General features: G+C 40.5%; 1 protein-coding gene across 1 annotated transcript in view; it reads left to right on the forward strand.

Moving 5' to 3' along the window:
* LOC136857107 (UBA-like domain-containing protein 2-A) overlaps positions 1–19,157 on the forward strand; it is a 201,655-nt gene that overhangs the window by 80,344 nt on the left and 102,154 nt on the right. The window contains exon 2 of the mRNA XM_067135505.2: positions 16,217–16,291. Coding sequence (XP_066991606.2) covers positions 16,217–16,291 — 75 coding nt within the window. The remainder of the gene's footprint in view (positions 1–16,216; positions 16,292–19,157) is intronic.

Raw genomic sequence — 19,157 nt, forward strand, 5'->3', positions numbered from 1 at the left:
CCTATCCCATTGTCGCCGTAAGACCTATCTGTGTCGCTGTGACGTAAATCCAGCGGTAAAACAAACCCTTGTCACCAAACATCCTCACTTTTCCGTAAATTTCTCTAAGAGTATCCATTATATAAAGCTACGCCTTAATTAGCAGTCCCCTTGCTGCGTTAAAGTTGGGAAACCCTGACAGGCTGCTGAAAATTTTACAGTGATCGCAAATGAGACAAGAACTGGTCTTTCTTCACATTCTTGTTTTCCACTGTAATGGAACTGGTCGCAAATAGAACAAATTTTGCTCTGGAATGGAATTAAGGGAACATTCCTTTCCGATAAACTCGTAGCCTCCTCTTCAAAGAATTCTCTTGCAGCACATATCATTTCTCTTCCTTGGTGATGAATTGTCACACCATGGCCGGCGGTATTTTTTTCACGAGGTGGACGAGTCCTGGGCCTCCCTCTCCCTCGAGGAGTATTCATCGTACTCAAAATATAAATACAATGATTGCACGCGCGTACGTACGTAAATAGTATTTAAAATACAATTAGAAACTTACTAACGGCCACTCACACTGAACTGCTTGCAACAAGATCTAGCTCACAAGTGAAGTGAGAGGTTTGGCAACTCCCAGCAAGACGAGCCTCCCAGAAGTTTTATCTCCATGGCAACCGCAGTCGCCCCACCCTCGTTTCCATGGCAACCACACAGCCACTCCCTTTATCCCGCCTCGGCAGGCAGTAAACGGACCTCCCTCTACGAAATGTCACAAGCCATCTCTTATTATTAGCAGTATAGGAATGGTAGAGTCTTTTCTAATAAGGCGAAATGCAAACATGCGGACCTGTTTATGGGTGGCAAAGAGATTAGCGGTGACATTGAGGTATCTTGCAACTGGTAGAAATTTTGAAGATTTAAAGTTTTCAGCTATAATGTCACTCTTTCCATCAGTACAGCAGTTGTGGACACATGTGAAGTATTGTGTTACCGGTATGTTTATTCTGGCAGCATTTCATATAGCTCGATAAACTTTGCAATAGGCCTACTTGGCGGTTTCACAAGCACGTGTACTTGGCCTTGGTGAGAAACGCATTTGTCGTCCATCGCTGGTCCGTTATCACTGACATAAATGACAAGCGCACTCACACGGTCAGTATAACTGTCAGTATCCCCACCACTCTATAGTACTGACGCCCGCAGATCAGTACTGGCCGCCATTCCATCATTCCAGTCCACACATGATCAGTATTACTGTCAATATTTTTCGGTACTGACAGTTTTATTGACCAACCGGAGGCATTAGCTGTTGTTGGTACAAACTACCTTTCTGACACATAAACATGACTGGTCCTGCTGAACAAATGAATGAATATACACTTACCTACCTTGTAACTGAGTTGAACAAGCATCGAGCGAGTTGGCCGTGCGGTTAGGGGCGCGCAGCTGTGAGCTTGAATTCGGGAGACAGTGAGTTCGAACCCCACTGTCGGCAACCCTGCAGATGGTTTTCCGTGGTTTCCAATTTTTACACCAGGCAAATGCTGGGACTGTTCCTTAATTAAGACCACGATCGCTTTCTTCCCACTCCTAGCCCTTTCTTTTTCCATCGTCTCCATAAGACCTATCTGTGTCGGTGCGACGTAAAACCAATATTGTAAAGAAAAGGAAAAAATGAGTTGAACAAGCAGCAATGTTCCTCGCCAAATCAATCATCAATTTGCACAATAATCACCATTACATTTTAGTCGGCGTTTTACATTATACTGGTAACATTCCCGTCTGTACTGTCTCGACTTCAGTGACAGGAAATGTCTCTCCTCAGCTGCTAAAATGAGTACTGTAATCTCAGGTCACAAAACAGTGAAAATGGAAACTTGGAACACCTTGGCGCATCAGTGCAAACAGATGTTCAAAATCAGTGCAATCCTTAACTTGCAGTGTTGAGTGAATGAATTGAACACTTCCTGTAAGATGATCCGTAACTTCACTTTAACATATTGTAGACAACACTCCATTTAAGAACATCATATTTTATGTTACAACAAAGTTGGAACAAATTAAATAATATCAATTACGATGTTCTTAAATACTGAGTTAACAAAAAATATATTGAAAATCAGGGTGGAATAATATTCCAGTTGATAAAGTTAATTTTGTATTACCTGACAAGCGAATAGTCCAGAATCACAAACATGTCAGTTACGTGTTCTTGGTTGGAGGGATCGATATGACACTGTTGATAGCGATTCGTCCGTCAGATGGAGACGCTAAGCCTCGAGGGAACCCTTTGATATTATTGGACAGGAGTAGTCTATGAGCCGAAACCTGGTTTCACCCTCTCCCCACCGCAATAATAATTATAACAATAATAATAATGATAATAATAATAATAATCATCATCATCATCATCATTGCAACCACCACATACCCAGACGCTCTGGTCTCGTATGAATGTCAATTGGAAAGACCTAACCAGGCCTCTACGGAGGTCACACGAACGCACGAGTAAACACAGCAACGCTCACCGGACATCTTGGATGAAGCATATCGGCACTCATACTCTTCCACAACGGAATGTTGCTAACCACCTAACGCTTTCATGAGTTCTGCAATACTTTCGCAGACTAAAAAGCACGGTTTTATTTACGAACGTTGGTGCATTCTGTGTCTTGCAAACGTTCTGTCTGTACGTTCTCCACCTCTGAATGTACAGTACTTGGCAGTGGCATCCAGAGTACCAAGGACTGTCTCACTGATTTATGTTTTTAAATTCTGGTAAAGTGTTGGACTTCGATGGAATATTAAATTTCCATTTCTTAGAAGTTACTCTCGTATATAGAATTCTCGACATTGGACAAGAGTATCTATACTGATTCACTAAGCAGCAACTGCAGTGGAGTAAAATTTATAGTTGACGGTAACCTGTTCAGTCCTGATACACCCATTTTATGCCCTTTAAAAAAATTCAATCGGTCATTCATGTTTTCTGATCTTCCTGTAGTTGAAATGTGGATCCACGCGAGTGTTATCAACTACTACTTTTAGAAGAAACATAGCTATAAAGGACAAAATATCTTTCCAGATTTCCAGATTTTTGCGTACATTGGGTTTCAGCACCCGGATTTCTAACAGTGTCTAAATGGATATCCAGCCTCCCAGAAATGCAAGAAATATTTGCTCTGAGCCGCTTCGTCCCGCTTTGCCTACACTACTCGACTTTCAATTAACATTGAAACTTCTCTACGATATAAGGAAATTGATACAGTATATTGGTGATGAACATATCAGTTTCTACCATGTCATTGTGAACAGCTGGCCAGCTACTGAGCGAAAGCACAACAGAATAGTCAGTGATTATAATCTATTCGTTGTATTGGTTTTAAGGCCAGTTCTCGAAGAGGTGATATAAAATGTAGTGGAATAAGATTTTAATAAACAGTATTACTGAATTTGTTTATCAAAACGATCTACGTGCATTGTTTGGGACCTTTCTTAATTTCTGAATGCTACAGGTTGACTGAAAAAGGGCGTTGAATTGACAAAATATCATTACAAACAAAATTTTAAAAAGACAGGGGTAAAAAAATGTGTGTTTAAAAGGAAATTCAATTCACTTGGAAAAGGGTGCATCTGCAGAAAACAAATTTGATTGTTTTTGCCCTTTAGGAATGGAATCTGAAATCCGTATTATGGGAATAAAAGCCTTTTTTCCTAGTTATATGCATTGCCAAAATGCAGCTTTGATAGTTTAACTCATTCACCATTTATTACGTTTTTTTCTCATGTAAAATTTACAGTTGTGGACATGTACCCTTTTCCAAATGACTGATTCAATTATACACGCATCTTTTACACGCACATTCATGCTAAGGAAGGAATGTGGTTTTTCCTGATTAATCGTGAGCTATCCGCTAGACACTAGTATTGGACATGGTTTTACCCTTTCCTTCCAGTTTAACGTAAACGTAGGAGTTTGGCGGTTAAATCATGATAAAATCAAAAAACGAAGTCATATTCGTTTACCTTTGAGTTCCAGTAGCCGAAGAAGAGTATAAATACGGTCAGATGGCTTATCGTACTTTAGTGGATAATGCATTTGATAACAGGGATATACAGCACTTCGTGTGAATTTATGTAGTTCTGGAAAACAGGATCGTGCGAATCACATACACATATTCAGTATAAATTTGTTCAGTGTCGGAATATTCCATGAATATGTGTGTTATCCAATTGGTCGTAGCTGTCGTAGCATAGCTGCTCTTGGCAGATAACCTTGGTCACTTCTCTGGACTGACAATTTTTCCACGCCTCCAGGGATCAATAAACGGCAACACATTGATCACGTTCGCTCGCGCGTAAACATTATTTTGATAACATACCTCCAGTGATGCTATGGAAATTAATATACATATGCAGCCTGTCTTTGTCTTCCTTCTATGTATTATTACTGTTCCTTTCTGTTAACAATTAGTCCGTATTAGTATTTTAACTGTTCTCACGGTGAAACTAATGTCAGTAACTGGAAGTTGAAATCCTAGCTCACGGTTTTGATTAATATTTTTAGAGCACACGGGTAGCTGTGTTTCAGGGGAAATGATTTTAATAATTCAGTAAGCGCCTTTGTTTTTTTATTTATTTATTTATTTATTTAATTTGGAATGGTGGGACGAAAACTGTTTCGAGTGCTGGTTTCTGTCCAGTACACGGGATTTTTCCTTACGTATGCTTAATCCAATATTACAATATGAAGCGGCTAAGCTGAGTCTTAACCCATTTATATGTAAATATAATGCTTATACTGTATATCATTTGCAACCTTAATTATTTTAGCATCTTCACTACCTTTCAGAAATAATAGAAATTAAATCACTGTGAGTTCAGATCTTCATACACAATGTAGTACGTATAATATTTAAAAGAACATAACATATCGAAAGTATTATTTTCCCCTGTAAAACCATTATTTCAACATTTTCTTCTTTCCTGTGGGGGCCTACAGTCTTTGATTTTTTTCCTTCCATTGCAGTATAATGGTATTCGAGCAACCAAACTTTAACATAGGCCTACTTGCTTATGGCTGAGACTGGTGAAAGCAGACCCGACAAACTCATTAAAAAATAGGTTTCGTTTTATCTTGCAGGCATGATCTCACCGGAGACGCGGTGGTGATGAGTTGTAAAAAATCTTTAAATGTCTGGTCTTCCAGGAATGTCATCTACAGTAGTTGGCTATTTTTCATGTACATTTTTTCTAGAATTTTTCGACAGTTCTGAACCTTATTTTGAAGGAAACCAGAAGGCTGTTTCGACATTTTGATGAAGTAAAAGACCGCAGTTTACGTCTATTGGGCCTGCTTATAGGTAGCATTTGGATAGTCTTTCGGCTTTTCAGAAACGGCTAATACAAGACATGTTTCTATTTTGGTATGCACTACTTTATATCAATTGTTATTGTTACTTGCTATTGTTACTTCAAAGTGAAAAACCAAAATTCATAGTTTTTTCCACACGGCAACTTTTACGCTGACAATGTTACTAATCATTAACATCTGAGTTTTTAGGTAGAGGCCATTCATTGGCTGTGATACTGTCAAGTCTTGTTAGGATCATAAATATTTTCAACTGGATATTGCCGTTAATCTGTTTAAGCAGCGATTTTTTGCATCTTCTCCCCATATTAACATATGTAATAGAGGCATTTGATAAAAATCGAATCTTCTTCGTATCTAAGCCATTAAGTTATTGCAGGTGTACTTCAACAAAATGACTGAATGACTCATATTCGTTTGTGCAATTTTATAATCGGTCCCGTTATTTTGGCTGACTTAGCGCTGAATCTATATTTGGCTGTACATACTGCTTTCTAATTTCTCTTCCCTGCAGGAGGGGAAAAATGTGCAGACTTTTTTCCTCGTTGTTTATTCTGAATACCTACAAAAATGTGCTACCGGTATTAACTACATTGGCATAAGCGGCAAACCATGGCTAATAATAACGTTTTGCCCCAAAACAAAACAACCACCACTACCGTCGGCAGTAACTTATAATCACCAACTTGAAATATCAAGACAACTACAACTTCAGTTGATCTACAACAGCATTTCACTTTTAATAATGCTATTCTTCGGCTTCTGCTGCGCGTCGTTGCATTGGTCAATATTATAGAATGTTGTAGCAGTGGCGTAGTCTGAGATAAGGGTAGACAGTTTTTGCCGAAATTATATCTTATTAATTACTATAGCTCGGATAATTGTGTGTTTAACTTTTCAGAATTATGTATTTATGTGCTTAAAAAGTAGAACATATATGATTAAGTTTACAGAATAAACGGGAGCACAGTTAAAAGCCAATCAGTATGCGAGTCAAGCTTCATAAACAAATCACACTGGCCTTAATTAAGGCCACGGTCGCTTCCTTCCAACTCGTAGGCCTTTCCTATCCCATCGTCGCCACAAGTCCTATCTGTGTCTGCGATGTAAAGCCACTAGCAAAACCAAAAAAAAGAACCGTAGATGCTCATTTTCATTTGTCTTACTTGGCCTGTTTTACGTGTGACGTAATATTCTTCATTCGTTCTTCAACCCTTGATGCTCTCCTATCGATTGCTACTATAGTGAACGTATCTTCTACAAGAGTTTTCAGCGTGGACTTACTTATCCTCAAAATTCTGGAACAGAAACCTGAATGAAGTCTTTGTTAAAGGGTACGTTTGGTACAGAATTTGAATAGTGTGCATCTGTTGCAGTAAATATGAGCTATAATTACCCCGCTTACTGAAAAATAAAGTTGAAACGTCTAGCTGCTTGAATAAACCAGTCCATAGCACAAATGACAAAATCCCGTTGAAAATATTTATGATCCTGACCAGACTTGACAGTATCACAGCCAATGAATGCCCTCTACCTAAAAACTCAGATGTTAATGATTAGTAACGTTGTCAGCTTAAAAGTTGCCGTGTGGAAAAAAATATGAATTTTGGATTTTCACTTTGCGTCAGTCGTTTCGTCCACTGTAATCCATATTGTGTTGTCGCCAATTTCACCATGACTTCTGTGCAGTGTCTTCGAGTAAAGTTTTAGTAAATAGTACTTAGGTTTACGTAGATTGACTCGTCAGGTAGAGAAAGTTTGACGTACTAATTTAACGTTTCGCGTAGCACCGAATACTGCAGTTTGTTAAGTGGGAAATCAGTTGCAAGAAATGCTTGACAAATAACTTGTGTGAACTGGACCAGGTCTCATATTTAGCATTTCGGGAAGCAAGCGTTGTGTTGGTTTATTTAACGATGCACATTTCACGTGTTGTGCTGTCGCAATATGTTGCATAACTTGCGAACGCATGTCTGCAGCTACGGGGTTCTCACAAATGTTGCAAAATGATACAGTTCCGTCAATTTTTGAAACCTCACCAAATTCCCGCACAGAACTGTTCAAAGTAACACATCACACTTTTGGGATGCATCTAATTAGTTGAAACGAAAACTCTACACTCTCCGACCACTGTAAGGTCAGGTAACATTTCCTGTTAATGTACGGACTTGAGGAGGGAAAAGGAGGCTTAATGCTACTATGCTGACTCCAGCTCTCTAGTGCCCTTAAAAGCCGGATAATTCTTGACTTGAATTCGAATACAGAGACGAGAGTACACTGACGAACCGAGCCTTATTAATTATTATACTATTGTAATTTGAAAGTAGCAGTACCAAATCAAATTAGAGTTTCTTCATGCTAATTTTTCTAAATTCCTTCCTTATTATTTTGAAGAATTGAAAACAAATATGTTAAGCCGTACCCTACGGGGATTAAGATTTAACAAGACTATGGTTAAGCTTGTGTTCGGCGGCGCATAATGCATTGTAAGCATTGATGTGTTTGACGAGGCCCTCGCACAATTGTGTATCTCTTCCAGTGTCACAGACTCATTCCCTGCCATAAAGCAGTCTGGTAGACATGTCTATCCAGGTTTAGCTACACGGAAGAAGTTGTGATTTGTGTGAGCGATATTGTTGTTTCATTATGCAATTTTTGCTTTACGGTATTACAGTCGTATTAAATTGACAGTTGACATCGGCAGTGCAAGTTTTGATTCTATAACTTTTCTAAAAAAGTAATTCTTTGTCTTCATTGAACTTTGAACAGAAAGATATTTTAGTCTATAAGACGTCCTCTTCAGGCTTATCAGAAATGGGTGGTAAAACTAATAGGAAATTCCCGAATATTTGATAAAATATAGGTGGCTATGTGGATCCGAGGAGAGTAAAACACTTATCATTACTGTTTAATGGTTGGTGGCCGTGAAAAGCCGTGGTGCAGTATGGCTATCACAACAATAAAAAAGGCTGCGTAATGTTCATTCCACATTTTTAAGAAGTGAAAGAACGCTGGATAAATGCTATGTGTGAGGATATATGTCACTTAATATTACGCCAGAACAAAATCTGTACACGTGAATTAAGTAAATTACACACAATCTGTGATTGAAGGCGCTCTACATGTGAGATGGAGGTGGTGATTGTTTTGAGAGAACTTGAGCGAATCAGCTGTTAATATTGATTACGGTAGAGTCAGACTGGTACACATAAGCCTTCAGTGACGAGAGATATACTAACTTCTATGTTTTTTCCTCTCTTTTGACGTGAATAGGAACGTAGTCGTGGTGCAGCAAAATTACCCTTAGCCTTATTCTTGACTGATGTTAATGAATTTCGTTGAATATTGCTTGAAGGTAAACTTTCAAGGAACCCTTCCCAATCGACTCCCCAAATATTAAAATGAGCTTCGGTGCACAACAAATACAGTTTATTCATGTTCCATGCGAAACCATTCGTCAAACACAGCTGAAATTTCGCATGGGACGTATGAATAAACCGTACTCCTTTTACACCGAGGCTTATCTCAATATCTGGGGTGTCGATTGCGAAAGGTTTTTTGTTAGTAGTATACTGCGGTTTCTGATTTTCTTTGACGGCTGTCGCTAAATTACCACTTTTATAAAAGAAAGTGGCTACCATTCTCTTCTTAGATCTCCTTGACTGAGTTCCACGGGCGGTTGGTAATCGTCATAAGATATATAATGTTGTAGATACTTACGAAGCAGCTAAAATTCACAATTAATTTTTCTATTTGCCCACCTAATAACTACAGGGTGAGTCAGAAATTCGGCTATATGTTTGATCGATTGTTTATGTTTAAGTATAACTCGTACAGATAAATGAATGCCTGACACTTGTAATATATGTTAACAATAATAAAATATTCATAAATAAAATTACTCACAAAACTTCATAAAATAATTGAAATAAATTAAATTAATAAAAATAATTGATCGAAATGTCCGTATTATGGGCGCCAGAGTTCACCAGAATGGATCCCTTGAATTTAGATAGAGCATGATAATTCTTCCTCTCTCAGGGCGTGTACATAAAAGTTGCATACTGGTACATCTGCTTCAGGCCTAACCTTCTGAAAACGACTAAATAGCTAGGAGCTGCACCTAGATTCATGAATAACACTGATTATGAAATAAACTACATCTATACTAATATTATAAAAAGGAAAAATTTGTTTGTTTGTAACGAATAGGTTCAAACACTACTGAAACAATTTTAAAAATTACTTCACCCATAGAAAGCTACATTGCCAGTGAGTAACATGGGCTGTATTTTATTTTCAAAACAATTCGAGGCGGGGGGTACGGGGGGGGGGGTATAAAAATAATGGGCTAATATAGGCAAAATATCGAATTTGTCGTATAAGGATGAGACAAAGCTCAATTTAATCCTCTTGACGCAAATAACAAAACTCGGTAAGCTCTACGGGCCCGAAAACCATGTTTTAAGGCCCTAAAACTAACCGTTACGGAGATAATGGCACCACACTACCCCTGCTCTAGAAATCGGATAAAGTAATGAACTGCCGTAACCATGGCAACGTCAAGTCCAGGATTCTACAGCAGCGAAATTATCTACAATAAATCACAAAAACCTAACATGTTACAGACATGAAAATTGATATTTGGAATCCCCTTTAAAAATAAAAGAACACAAATATTCGTTTTCAGAAAGTCCACTTAAGTCGGAGGAAGGGGGGGGGGGTGAAAAGAAGTGAGGGAGTTGAATTATTTATATGAGGATACATATATCTCAAAAAATGAAGATTTTACAGACTTTAAAATTGGTACTTGGAATCCCTTTTAAAAATGAACACATTCTTTTTGGAAAATCCACTTAAGGGGGCGAAAAGAATAAAAAGCGGGTGAATTTTTAAAACGAGTATCTTCTTCTTCTATCGCTTTATCCACACCTGTGGGGTTGCGGGTGCGAACTGTGTCGCACATGTGGATTTGACCCTGTTTTACGACTGGATGCCCTTCTTGACGGCAACCGTATGTGTAGGGATGTGATCTATACTTCTATACTAATATTACAAAGAGGAAAAATTTGTATATTTGTTTGTAACGGATAGACTCAAAACTACTGAACCAATTTTAAAAATTACTTCACCTATAGAAAGCTACATTGCCAGTGAGTAACATGGGATGTATTTTATTTTCAAAACAACTCGAGGGACGCGGGCGACGGTGGGAGATGTAAACATATTGAAATAATAGGCTAATATAGGCGAAATCGAATTTGTCGTACAAGGACGAGACAAAGCTCCTTTTAAGCCCCTTGACGCAAAGAACAAAACTCGGTAAACTCTTCGGGCCCTAAAACCATCCGTTACGGAGATATTGGAACTACATTACCCCTGCTCTAGGAATCGGATAAAGAAACGAAAAGCCGTAACCATGGCAACGTCAGCTCCAGGATTCTACAGCAGCTAGATTATGCATGTACGTTTGGGCATAGCTGCCAACCAAAATTGATACACATGACTTACTATCTGGACCAATAAACTGTTGTGTAAGACGCTCATAGCACTCCTTTGGGCGGGGTTGGGGAGTGAAGTATAAAAATAATTGCCCCGGGGATCTCCGTAGTACTGCGACCAGCGGTTGCCGACGGGCCTCCATTTTTACGTACTGGCTTAGGTTTCAGCATTTTGCGGAGTCTGTTACCTATAGTTTAAAGTATTTCCTATCAAATCCTGGAGTAGTAGGATCACTGATGTTATTAGTGCCGATATTTTGGTTCACTTTTACGATCATTGTAACCATGAAAACAACCTATATACTGTACACAATTGTCAAGTACAATGTAATACTAATTTATACTAAGATTCATTATATGGTGTGCATCACGAGTGACAAGCCCTGAGAATTATAATTCTCGATAATTATAGTAGTTTCTTTTATGCATCGCGTATTTCCTTGATCATTTGTAATAGTTACGAGATGTCGGATCAAACAAATACATTCAATAATCTTTATATTTGTGATATTATCTAGCGGAAGTATAGTTACACTAAACCTGCAGCTTTGTGAAGGGAGCAGGTATATCTAGGTGGGAATGAAGGAAAAACATCGTAGCAAAAGATCTTAGAGGTCGACGCTAATTACGAACTAATATTTAGAGGCCCCAGTGAAGAAAAGAAGAAGATACACTATAATTCCAAACATGGCAAATAATTTCTACGTTCTTAAGTAAATACACCAGTGATATACACTGACTGACAGAGCAAATGCAACACCAAGAAGGAGTGGTTCGAAAGGGATGAAAGTTGGGGAAAAAACAGAGACGGCACGGACGAATAATTGATGTTTATTTCAAACCGATATGCAGGTTACACAATGCGCACGGCATCGACTCAGTAGGATGTAGGACCACCGCGAGCGGCGATGCACGCAGAAACACGTCGAGGTACAGAGTCAATAAGAGTGCGGATGGTGTCCTGAGGGATGGTTCTCCATTCTCTGTCAACCATTTGCCACAGTTGGTCGTCGTACGAGGCTGGGGCAGAATTTGCAAACGGCGTCCAATGAGATCCCACACGTGTCGATTGGTGAGAGATCCGGAGAGTACGCTGGCCACGGAAGCATCTGTACACCTCGTAGAGCCTGTTGGGAGATGCGAGCAGTGTGTGGGCGGGCATTATCCTGCTGAAACAGAACAGAGCATTGGGCAGCCCCTGAAGGTACGGGAGTGCCACCGGCCGCAGCACATGCTGCACGTAGCGGTGGGCATTTAACGTGCCTTGAATACGCACTAGAGGTGACGTGGAATCATACGCAATAGCGCCCCAAACCATGATGCCGCGTTGTCTAGCGGTAGGGCGCTCCACAGTTACTGCCGGATTTGACCTTTCTCCACGCCGACGCCACACTCGTCTGCGGTGACTATCACTGACAGAACAGAAGCGTGACTCATCGGAGAACACGACGTTCCGCCATTCCCTCATCCAAGTCGCTCTAGCCCGGCACCATGCCAGGCGTGCACGTCTATGCTGTGGAGTCAATGGTAGTCTTCTGAGCGGACGCCAGGAGTGCAGGCCTCCTTCAACCAGTCGACGGGAAATTGTTTTGGTCGATATTGGAACAGCCAGGGTGTCTTGCACATGCTGAAGAATGGCGGTTGACGTGGCGTGCGGGGCTGCCACCGCTTGGCGGCGGATGCGCCGATCCTCGCGTGCTGACGTCACTCGGGCTGCGCCTGGACCCCTCGCACGTGCCACATGTCCCTGCGCCAACCATGTTCGCCACAGGCGCTGCACCGTGGACACATCCCTATGGGTATCGGCTGCGATTTGACGAAGCGACCAACCTGCCCTTCTCAGCCCGATCACCATACCCCTCGTAAAGTCGTCTGTCTGCTGGAAATGCCTCCGTTGACGGCGGCCTGGCATTCTTAGCTATACACGTGTCCTGTGGCACACAACACGTTCTACAATGACTGTCGGCTGAGAAATCACGGTACGAAGTGGGCTATTCGCCAACGCCGTGTCCCATTTATCGTTCGCTACGTGCGCAGCACAGCGGCGCATTTCACATCATGAGCATACCTCAGTGACGTCAGTCTACCCTGCAATTGGCATAAAGTTCTGACCACTCCTTCTTGGTGTTGCATTTGCTCTGTCAGTCAGTGTAAATATCTAATGAAGTCGCTCACACCGATAGTATGAGGAACTAAAGCCAGTTTCTCATAACCCGTACGAAGATTGGGTACTTCTGCTAGTTCTCAATAAAATCCGTGCATGAGCACCTGATCAACACACCAAAATATGCATATCACTCTCTCTCTCTCTCTCTCTCACACACACACACACACACACACACACACACACACACACACACACACACACACACAAAATGAAAACAGTGGGAAAACGAAAGCGAGGACTAAGCTACCATTTGCAGTTAGTCCATTGAACAATGTACATATATGTAGATAAGTACTCTTCACTGTCTCTGTATCAACGCGACTGGCAGATTCTCATAATTGGCACTTATATTTCACACAGATACTGTACCTCATAATCCTGTGTTCACTGACTCTAACACTTGTTTTAAAGATGCATTCACTTGAGCAACACACGCTTGTCGTTCCTGAACATAAATTATGGAAAGTCTGAGATAGCTTTCACCAACATGTAATACCAAGCCGCCACAAGTGATACAATACCCAGTGCCTAAGCACTCCACGCTTAGATCAGCCACGTTCCACAAACGTTTGAAGTCCAGTCCTGTCCAGTGTGTTTAAAAGTTCGTTCCCGTGCCGTATTTCCCGCCGAAGTTAGAACACATGCATATATAGACCTCAGCCCTCATATGATACGTCGAGATTTATCCTGGCCAGCCAATCATGAGTAGGTCCTCTTGTCAAGGCCACGCCCTGAAACTCTCCTGGATCCCACGACAATAACAGCATCAACAGACTCAGGGGTGTTTCACATGACTCATCGGAGATTTCCGACTACAACATCCACGGACTCTGGTTAGTTCCAAATGACTCATGCAAAGTTTCCAAGTTAAAATAGCAATGTTTTCTCAACCGTTGTATAAATCAGATTACTCATACCACATAAATGGAGTTAAAATAGCAATGTTTTCCCTACCGTTGTACAAAACAGATTACTCATACCACATTTGGAGACCTTCCAGGTTAAGATATTATGAATAAATATACAAATGAAATACTGGCAATGATAATAATAATAAATCGAATACTAACAATAATAATATCTCACTTCTGAATGCAGTGCGAGGGTGTGATATATGTACTATCACACATTATCAACACACAATAATCCAACAAAAAACATCAACAATACCGAGTAACATAACTGTCTCAAACTGTTCGCCGTTAACATCACAGCATAGTCGACAACGCTTTGGAAAATCACTCATTGCTTTGTGATACACGAACAATGGTGTAGCATGGATTTCTTCCTCTATTACTGTTTTCAGCATACCGATGTCTCGTGGTTTTCCTGCGTAAACTTTCTTCCTCAAATTCCCCCACAACCAGTAATCACAGGGAGAGCGAGCTGGCCATTCTGTCGGCACTCCTTCCCACCTACCAGTTTGGTAATTCGCAATTCAAAATTTCCCTCGCCGCAATATTGTAGTGAGGGGGTGCACCGTCCTGCTGCAATATGCATTGTTGGTGCTGAACGCTATGCAGCCTCATTGAGGATTTCACAATACCGTTCACCGTTAACTGTTTCTCCAAAATATCGCATGCCTAGCCAGTCCTCATCCAATCATTGCCCAAACTGTTACTGATTCGCATTTCATACGCTTCTCTTCCATAATTTTAGGATTTTCTCTCGTATAATGATGACAGTTATGTCGATTCCCCTGAAACACAACTTCGTCTGAAAAATGAATTTTTTTGGTACCAAGATTAGTCAGTTTTACATTCCCTTAACACAAATTCAGACAGTTACAACCGCCTGTCAGGGCCATCTTCACTCGGTTCATGAACACAGATCGGCTTGAAAGTTCTGTACTTCTCACGTCTGAAAACAAGACACACACTGGACTGATTGATGTCACGTTCTTGCATCCACTGCTATTACACTCTTCTCATGAGAAGCAGTTCTTGAATACCCAAAATCGACGATAGCTCCCATCAAAATGCAAAACCTAAATAAATCCGCAGGCATATACGTATTAATTAATAAGTTAGCGACTAAATATAAGATGCAGCATCGCAAACTACTAAACGCAACATTAAGCTGTGAAAAACCCGGCTTGGTCACCCAATCAGGGCGAATCACATCGTATCAACATCAATATTATACTGTGTCAGCCAACACTGAACGAGGAACCGACTCTTAGTCACACACACACACACACACACACACACACACACACACACACACACACACACACACACACACACATATTAACGTACACTAATACGCTTACACTCAACTCACACATACCAAAACACTAATTACAGAAACATTTACAATAGCGTACTCGTAGTTAAACAACTTCTGACGTGGTCACCTAATGGATGGGTGACCAAACGTCCGCTCTCTCACCACTCACTAATTACTAACAAATACATGTAAAAACCACCTATACTGGATACAACTACAGATAGAACATATAACGGATCGCTTTCACAACAGACCGACAGAGGAGCTCCGAAGAGAGACACCGGTATCGGTACGACACAAACCACCTATCTTCCCGGAGATTGGTGGAACATACAGGCACCTTGGGGTGTTGAGTTCCGAGGGCTATTCCCGAACGCTTCCACGATCCTTTCTATTGTTGCTGCTGCTGCGATGTCTTCCAGGAGGCTTTCCCTTCTGAATGTTTCCTGTTGTCAGCAATCGTTGGCTCCACTTTCCCACAGTCGACAGTAGTAATGTTAAGTTAAAATCACGTCTCGCGCGTCTTGCAGCCTCACGATCATTCTGAAAACAATCGCCCATGCAGCTATGGTAACTTGTTGCTGCTGCATACTCAGCAGTGTTGTGTGTCGATAGTAAGGGGCTTTAACTCTCTGACGGTGCCATTCTTCCGTCTGTAAGAGTTATAATCAAATATCTGCAACTGATCAAACAGATAGCCGTATTTCTAACTCACCCTGTCCTTAACTAATGCGCTTGTTAATATAACGAGTGGAATTCCTAATGGCAAATTATATTGTACTGAAATGACTTGGTACGGAAGTGTGCGTGCTTTGCAGAACTGCAGTACATCCTGTTGGTGTATCAAGGAAACCTGGTGAACCAATTATATTAAATTATTATTGAAGTTGGCAGATTATGCCGTCAAATACAGTATGATTTCGCGGAGATCGACACGTACCTCATTTGTCTTCCTTTCTTTTTAGACGGCGCTAAGTATCTTCTTCCAAGAGGCAGCCATCCCTAGCTGTCCGCAGGGCGCAGGAACACACTTCGGACAGGTAAGCATACTTAGCCAGGGGCATATTATTACTTGGTCATACGGTAAATGCAGTAGCGGTGTTCTAAATTTCGGTCGCAGTACGGTGTCTGTCGTTAGTGGGTACAGTATGAGAATTTAAGAACTCCATATTTTGTTCCTGTTTGAGTACGTTTTAACCTTATCTATGCTTATCGGTTGTATTAGAACCATAGATGACCGGGCGAGTTGGCCGTGCGTTTAGAGGCGTGCGGTTGTGCGCTTGCATCCGGGAGATGGTTGGAATCACACTGTCGGCAGCCCTGAAGATGGTTTTTTGTGGGTTCCCATTTTCACACCAGGCAAATGCTGGGGCTGTACCTTATTTAAGGCCACGGTCGCTTCTTTCCAACTCCTAGGCCTTTCCTATCCCATCGTCGCCATAAGTCCTATGTGTGTCTGCGATGTAAAGCCACTAGCAAAACAAAAAAGAACCGTAGATGTTCATTTTCATTTGTCTTACTTCGGCCTGTTTTACGTGTGACGTAATATTCTTCATTCGTTCTTCAACCCTTGATGCTCTCCTGTCGTTTGCTACTATAGTGAACGTATCTTCTACAAGAGCTTTCAGCGTGGACCCGAATGAAGTCTTTGTTAAAGGGTACGTTTGGTACATAATTTGAATAGTGTGCATCTGTTGCAGTTGTTATCTTGTTTAAAATACTCCTTTTGTACTAAGCTTCATGTTTCAATCAGCCATGTGACATGAGACTTGGTTGGTCAAGTTAAGTGGTTCGTTGTTGGGTAGCCTCTCGAGATATTTGTTCTGATTGTGCCTTTTCAGCGTATATCCACGCTTACTCCCGTCAAATTCTTCTGGATGACCTGTATGATGGGATTATCTTACGCATGTGAGTTTTGAAATTAAAAGTCACTTTTTGTGATTCGGATTCCACATACAACTGGAGGTTCCATGGCTTTGATCACGATATTAGCAGTCGTATAAAATTACAAGTGATCGATCAGTCAATCGGCCGTCATTGATCTGCATTTAGGGCTATCATCCAGGTGGCAGATTCTCTGTCAGTTGTTTATCTAGTCTTTCCTAGTATTTCGGAGAACTTGGAAATATATATCGAACATGTCTCGTGTGTAACTTTTACTGTTAGTATTAATGAATGATCATAAAATATCATAAATAAAAAATATAAATAAATGAAATTACTTAAAAACGCAATACAATTAATAAACATAAATCGAAATGTCCGTAGTATGGGCGCCAGAGTTCGCCAGAATGGGTCCCTCGAATTTAGATAGAGCATGATAACTCTTTATATCCCAGGGCGTGTACATAATGGTGCGTACTGGTACATCTGCTTCAGGCCTTACCTAACCTTGTGAAAACGACTAAATAGGTAGGAACTGCACCTAGGTTCATCAATAACTCCACTGATTCTAAAATATATAACTATATTCTCAATAAAATCCGTACATGAGCACCTCATCAACACACCAAAATACACTTATAATATACAAACGAAAGATTGCTGGATGACTCCATATTTACAACAACAACAACAACAACAATGAAAACAGTGGGAAAACGAAAGCGAGAACTAAGCCACCATTTGTAGTTAGTTCGTTGAACAATGTACATATATGTATATAAGAATCCTTCACTGTCTCTGTATCAACACGACTTGCCGATTCTCAAAATCAGCACTTATAAAATCACACAGATACTGTACCTCGTAATAAAGTAGAGTCTTGTTAATCCGAACTAATTGGGACCAGAGTCTGTTCGGATTACGAAATTTTCGGATTAACCAGAAAATATTTTCCAATAATAATCTTATCGTTTTTACATCCCGCTAACTACTTTTACGGTTTTCGGAGACGCCTAGGTGCCGGGATTTTCTCCCGCAGGATTTCTTTTAACTGCCAGTAAATCTAGTTACACGAGGCTGACGTATTTGAGCACCTTCAAATACCACTGGACTGAGCTAGGATCGAACATGCCAAGTTGGGGTCAGAAGGTCAGTGTCTCAACCGTCTGAGGAAAATAGTTTCTACAATACAGTACAGTACATACTGTAATTTGAAATGTCCATTCTTTAGCGTTTACTGATGTGATATTTATGAGACGCTGGTTTTACACTGTATCTTCGAGTAGGTTCCAATCACTACGGCAACAGAAACTAACACACTTTGTAAAGATAAACGACCAGTGATTGATGGTTTATGATGAGTAATTATGTTTCCATTTATTCTTATAAAATATGACTAATAAAATGCAAGTAAGTCTTCATTCTATAACATGTTCTTTCATTTCATTAAGGATATTTTTAAAAAATGAATATTTCAGTTCGGATTAACCGGACTTTCGGATTAACGGGGTTCGGATTAACGGGACTCTAGTGTACTCTGTTCACAGACTTTAACACTTATTGTAAAGATATATACATTTGAGCAACACACGCTTGTCGTTCCTGAGCATTCATCAACATGTAATACCAGGCCACCACAAAATGATACAATACTAAGTTGTATGTCAGTCACTTCTCACAAACATAAAAATACTACGTTCCACAAACGTTTGAAGTCCAGCCCAGTATAGCGCAGCAGTGTCACTTCAGTACCGTATAAGCAGTTTCACTCCCGTGTGTGTTCGCACTCCTTCATCCCCGTACAGTGTTAGCACTATTTAATTCTGGCACTGTCTGGTTCCCGCCGTTTGATCAACCTTTATAGACATCAGCATTCACCTTTCTCTCACATGATACGCCTAAATTGATCCTGGCCAGCCAATCATGAGTCAAGACCATGCCGTGAACTTCTTCTTGGCCCCAAGAAAATAACAAACTCTGGAGTGTTTCACATGAGTCATAGAACTTTCCGAGTACAACATC

The sequence above is a fragment of the Anabrus simplex genome, chromosome 1, assembly GCF_040414725.1.
Source record: "Anabrus simplex isolate iqAnaSimp1 chromosome 1, ASM4041472v1, whole genome shotgun sequence".
Taxonomy (NCBI): domain Eukaryota; kingdom Metazoa; phylum Arthropoda; class Insecta; order Orthoptera; family Tettigoniidae; genus Anabrus; species Anabrus simplex.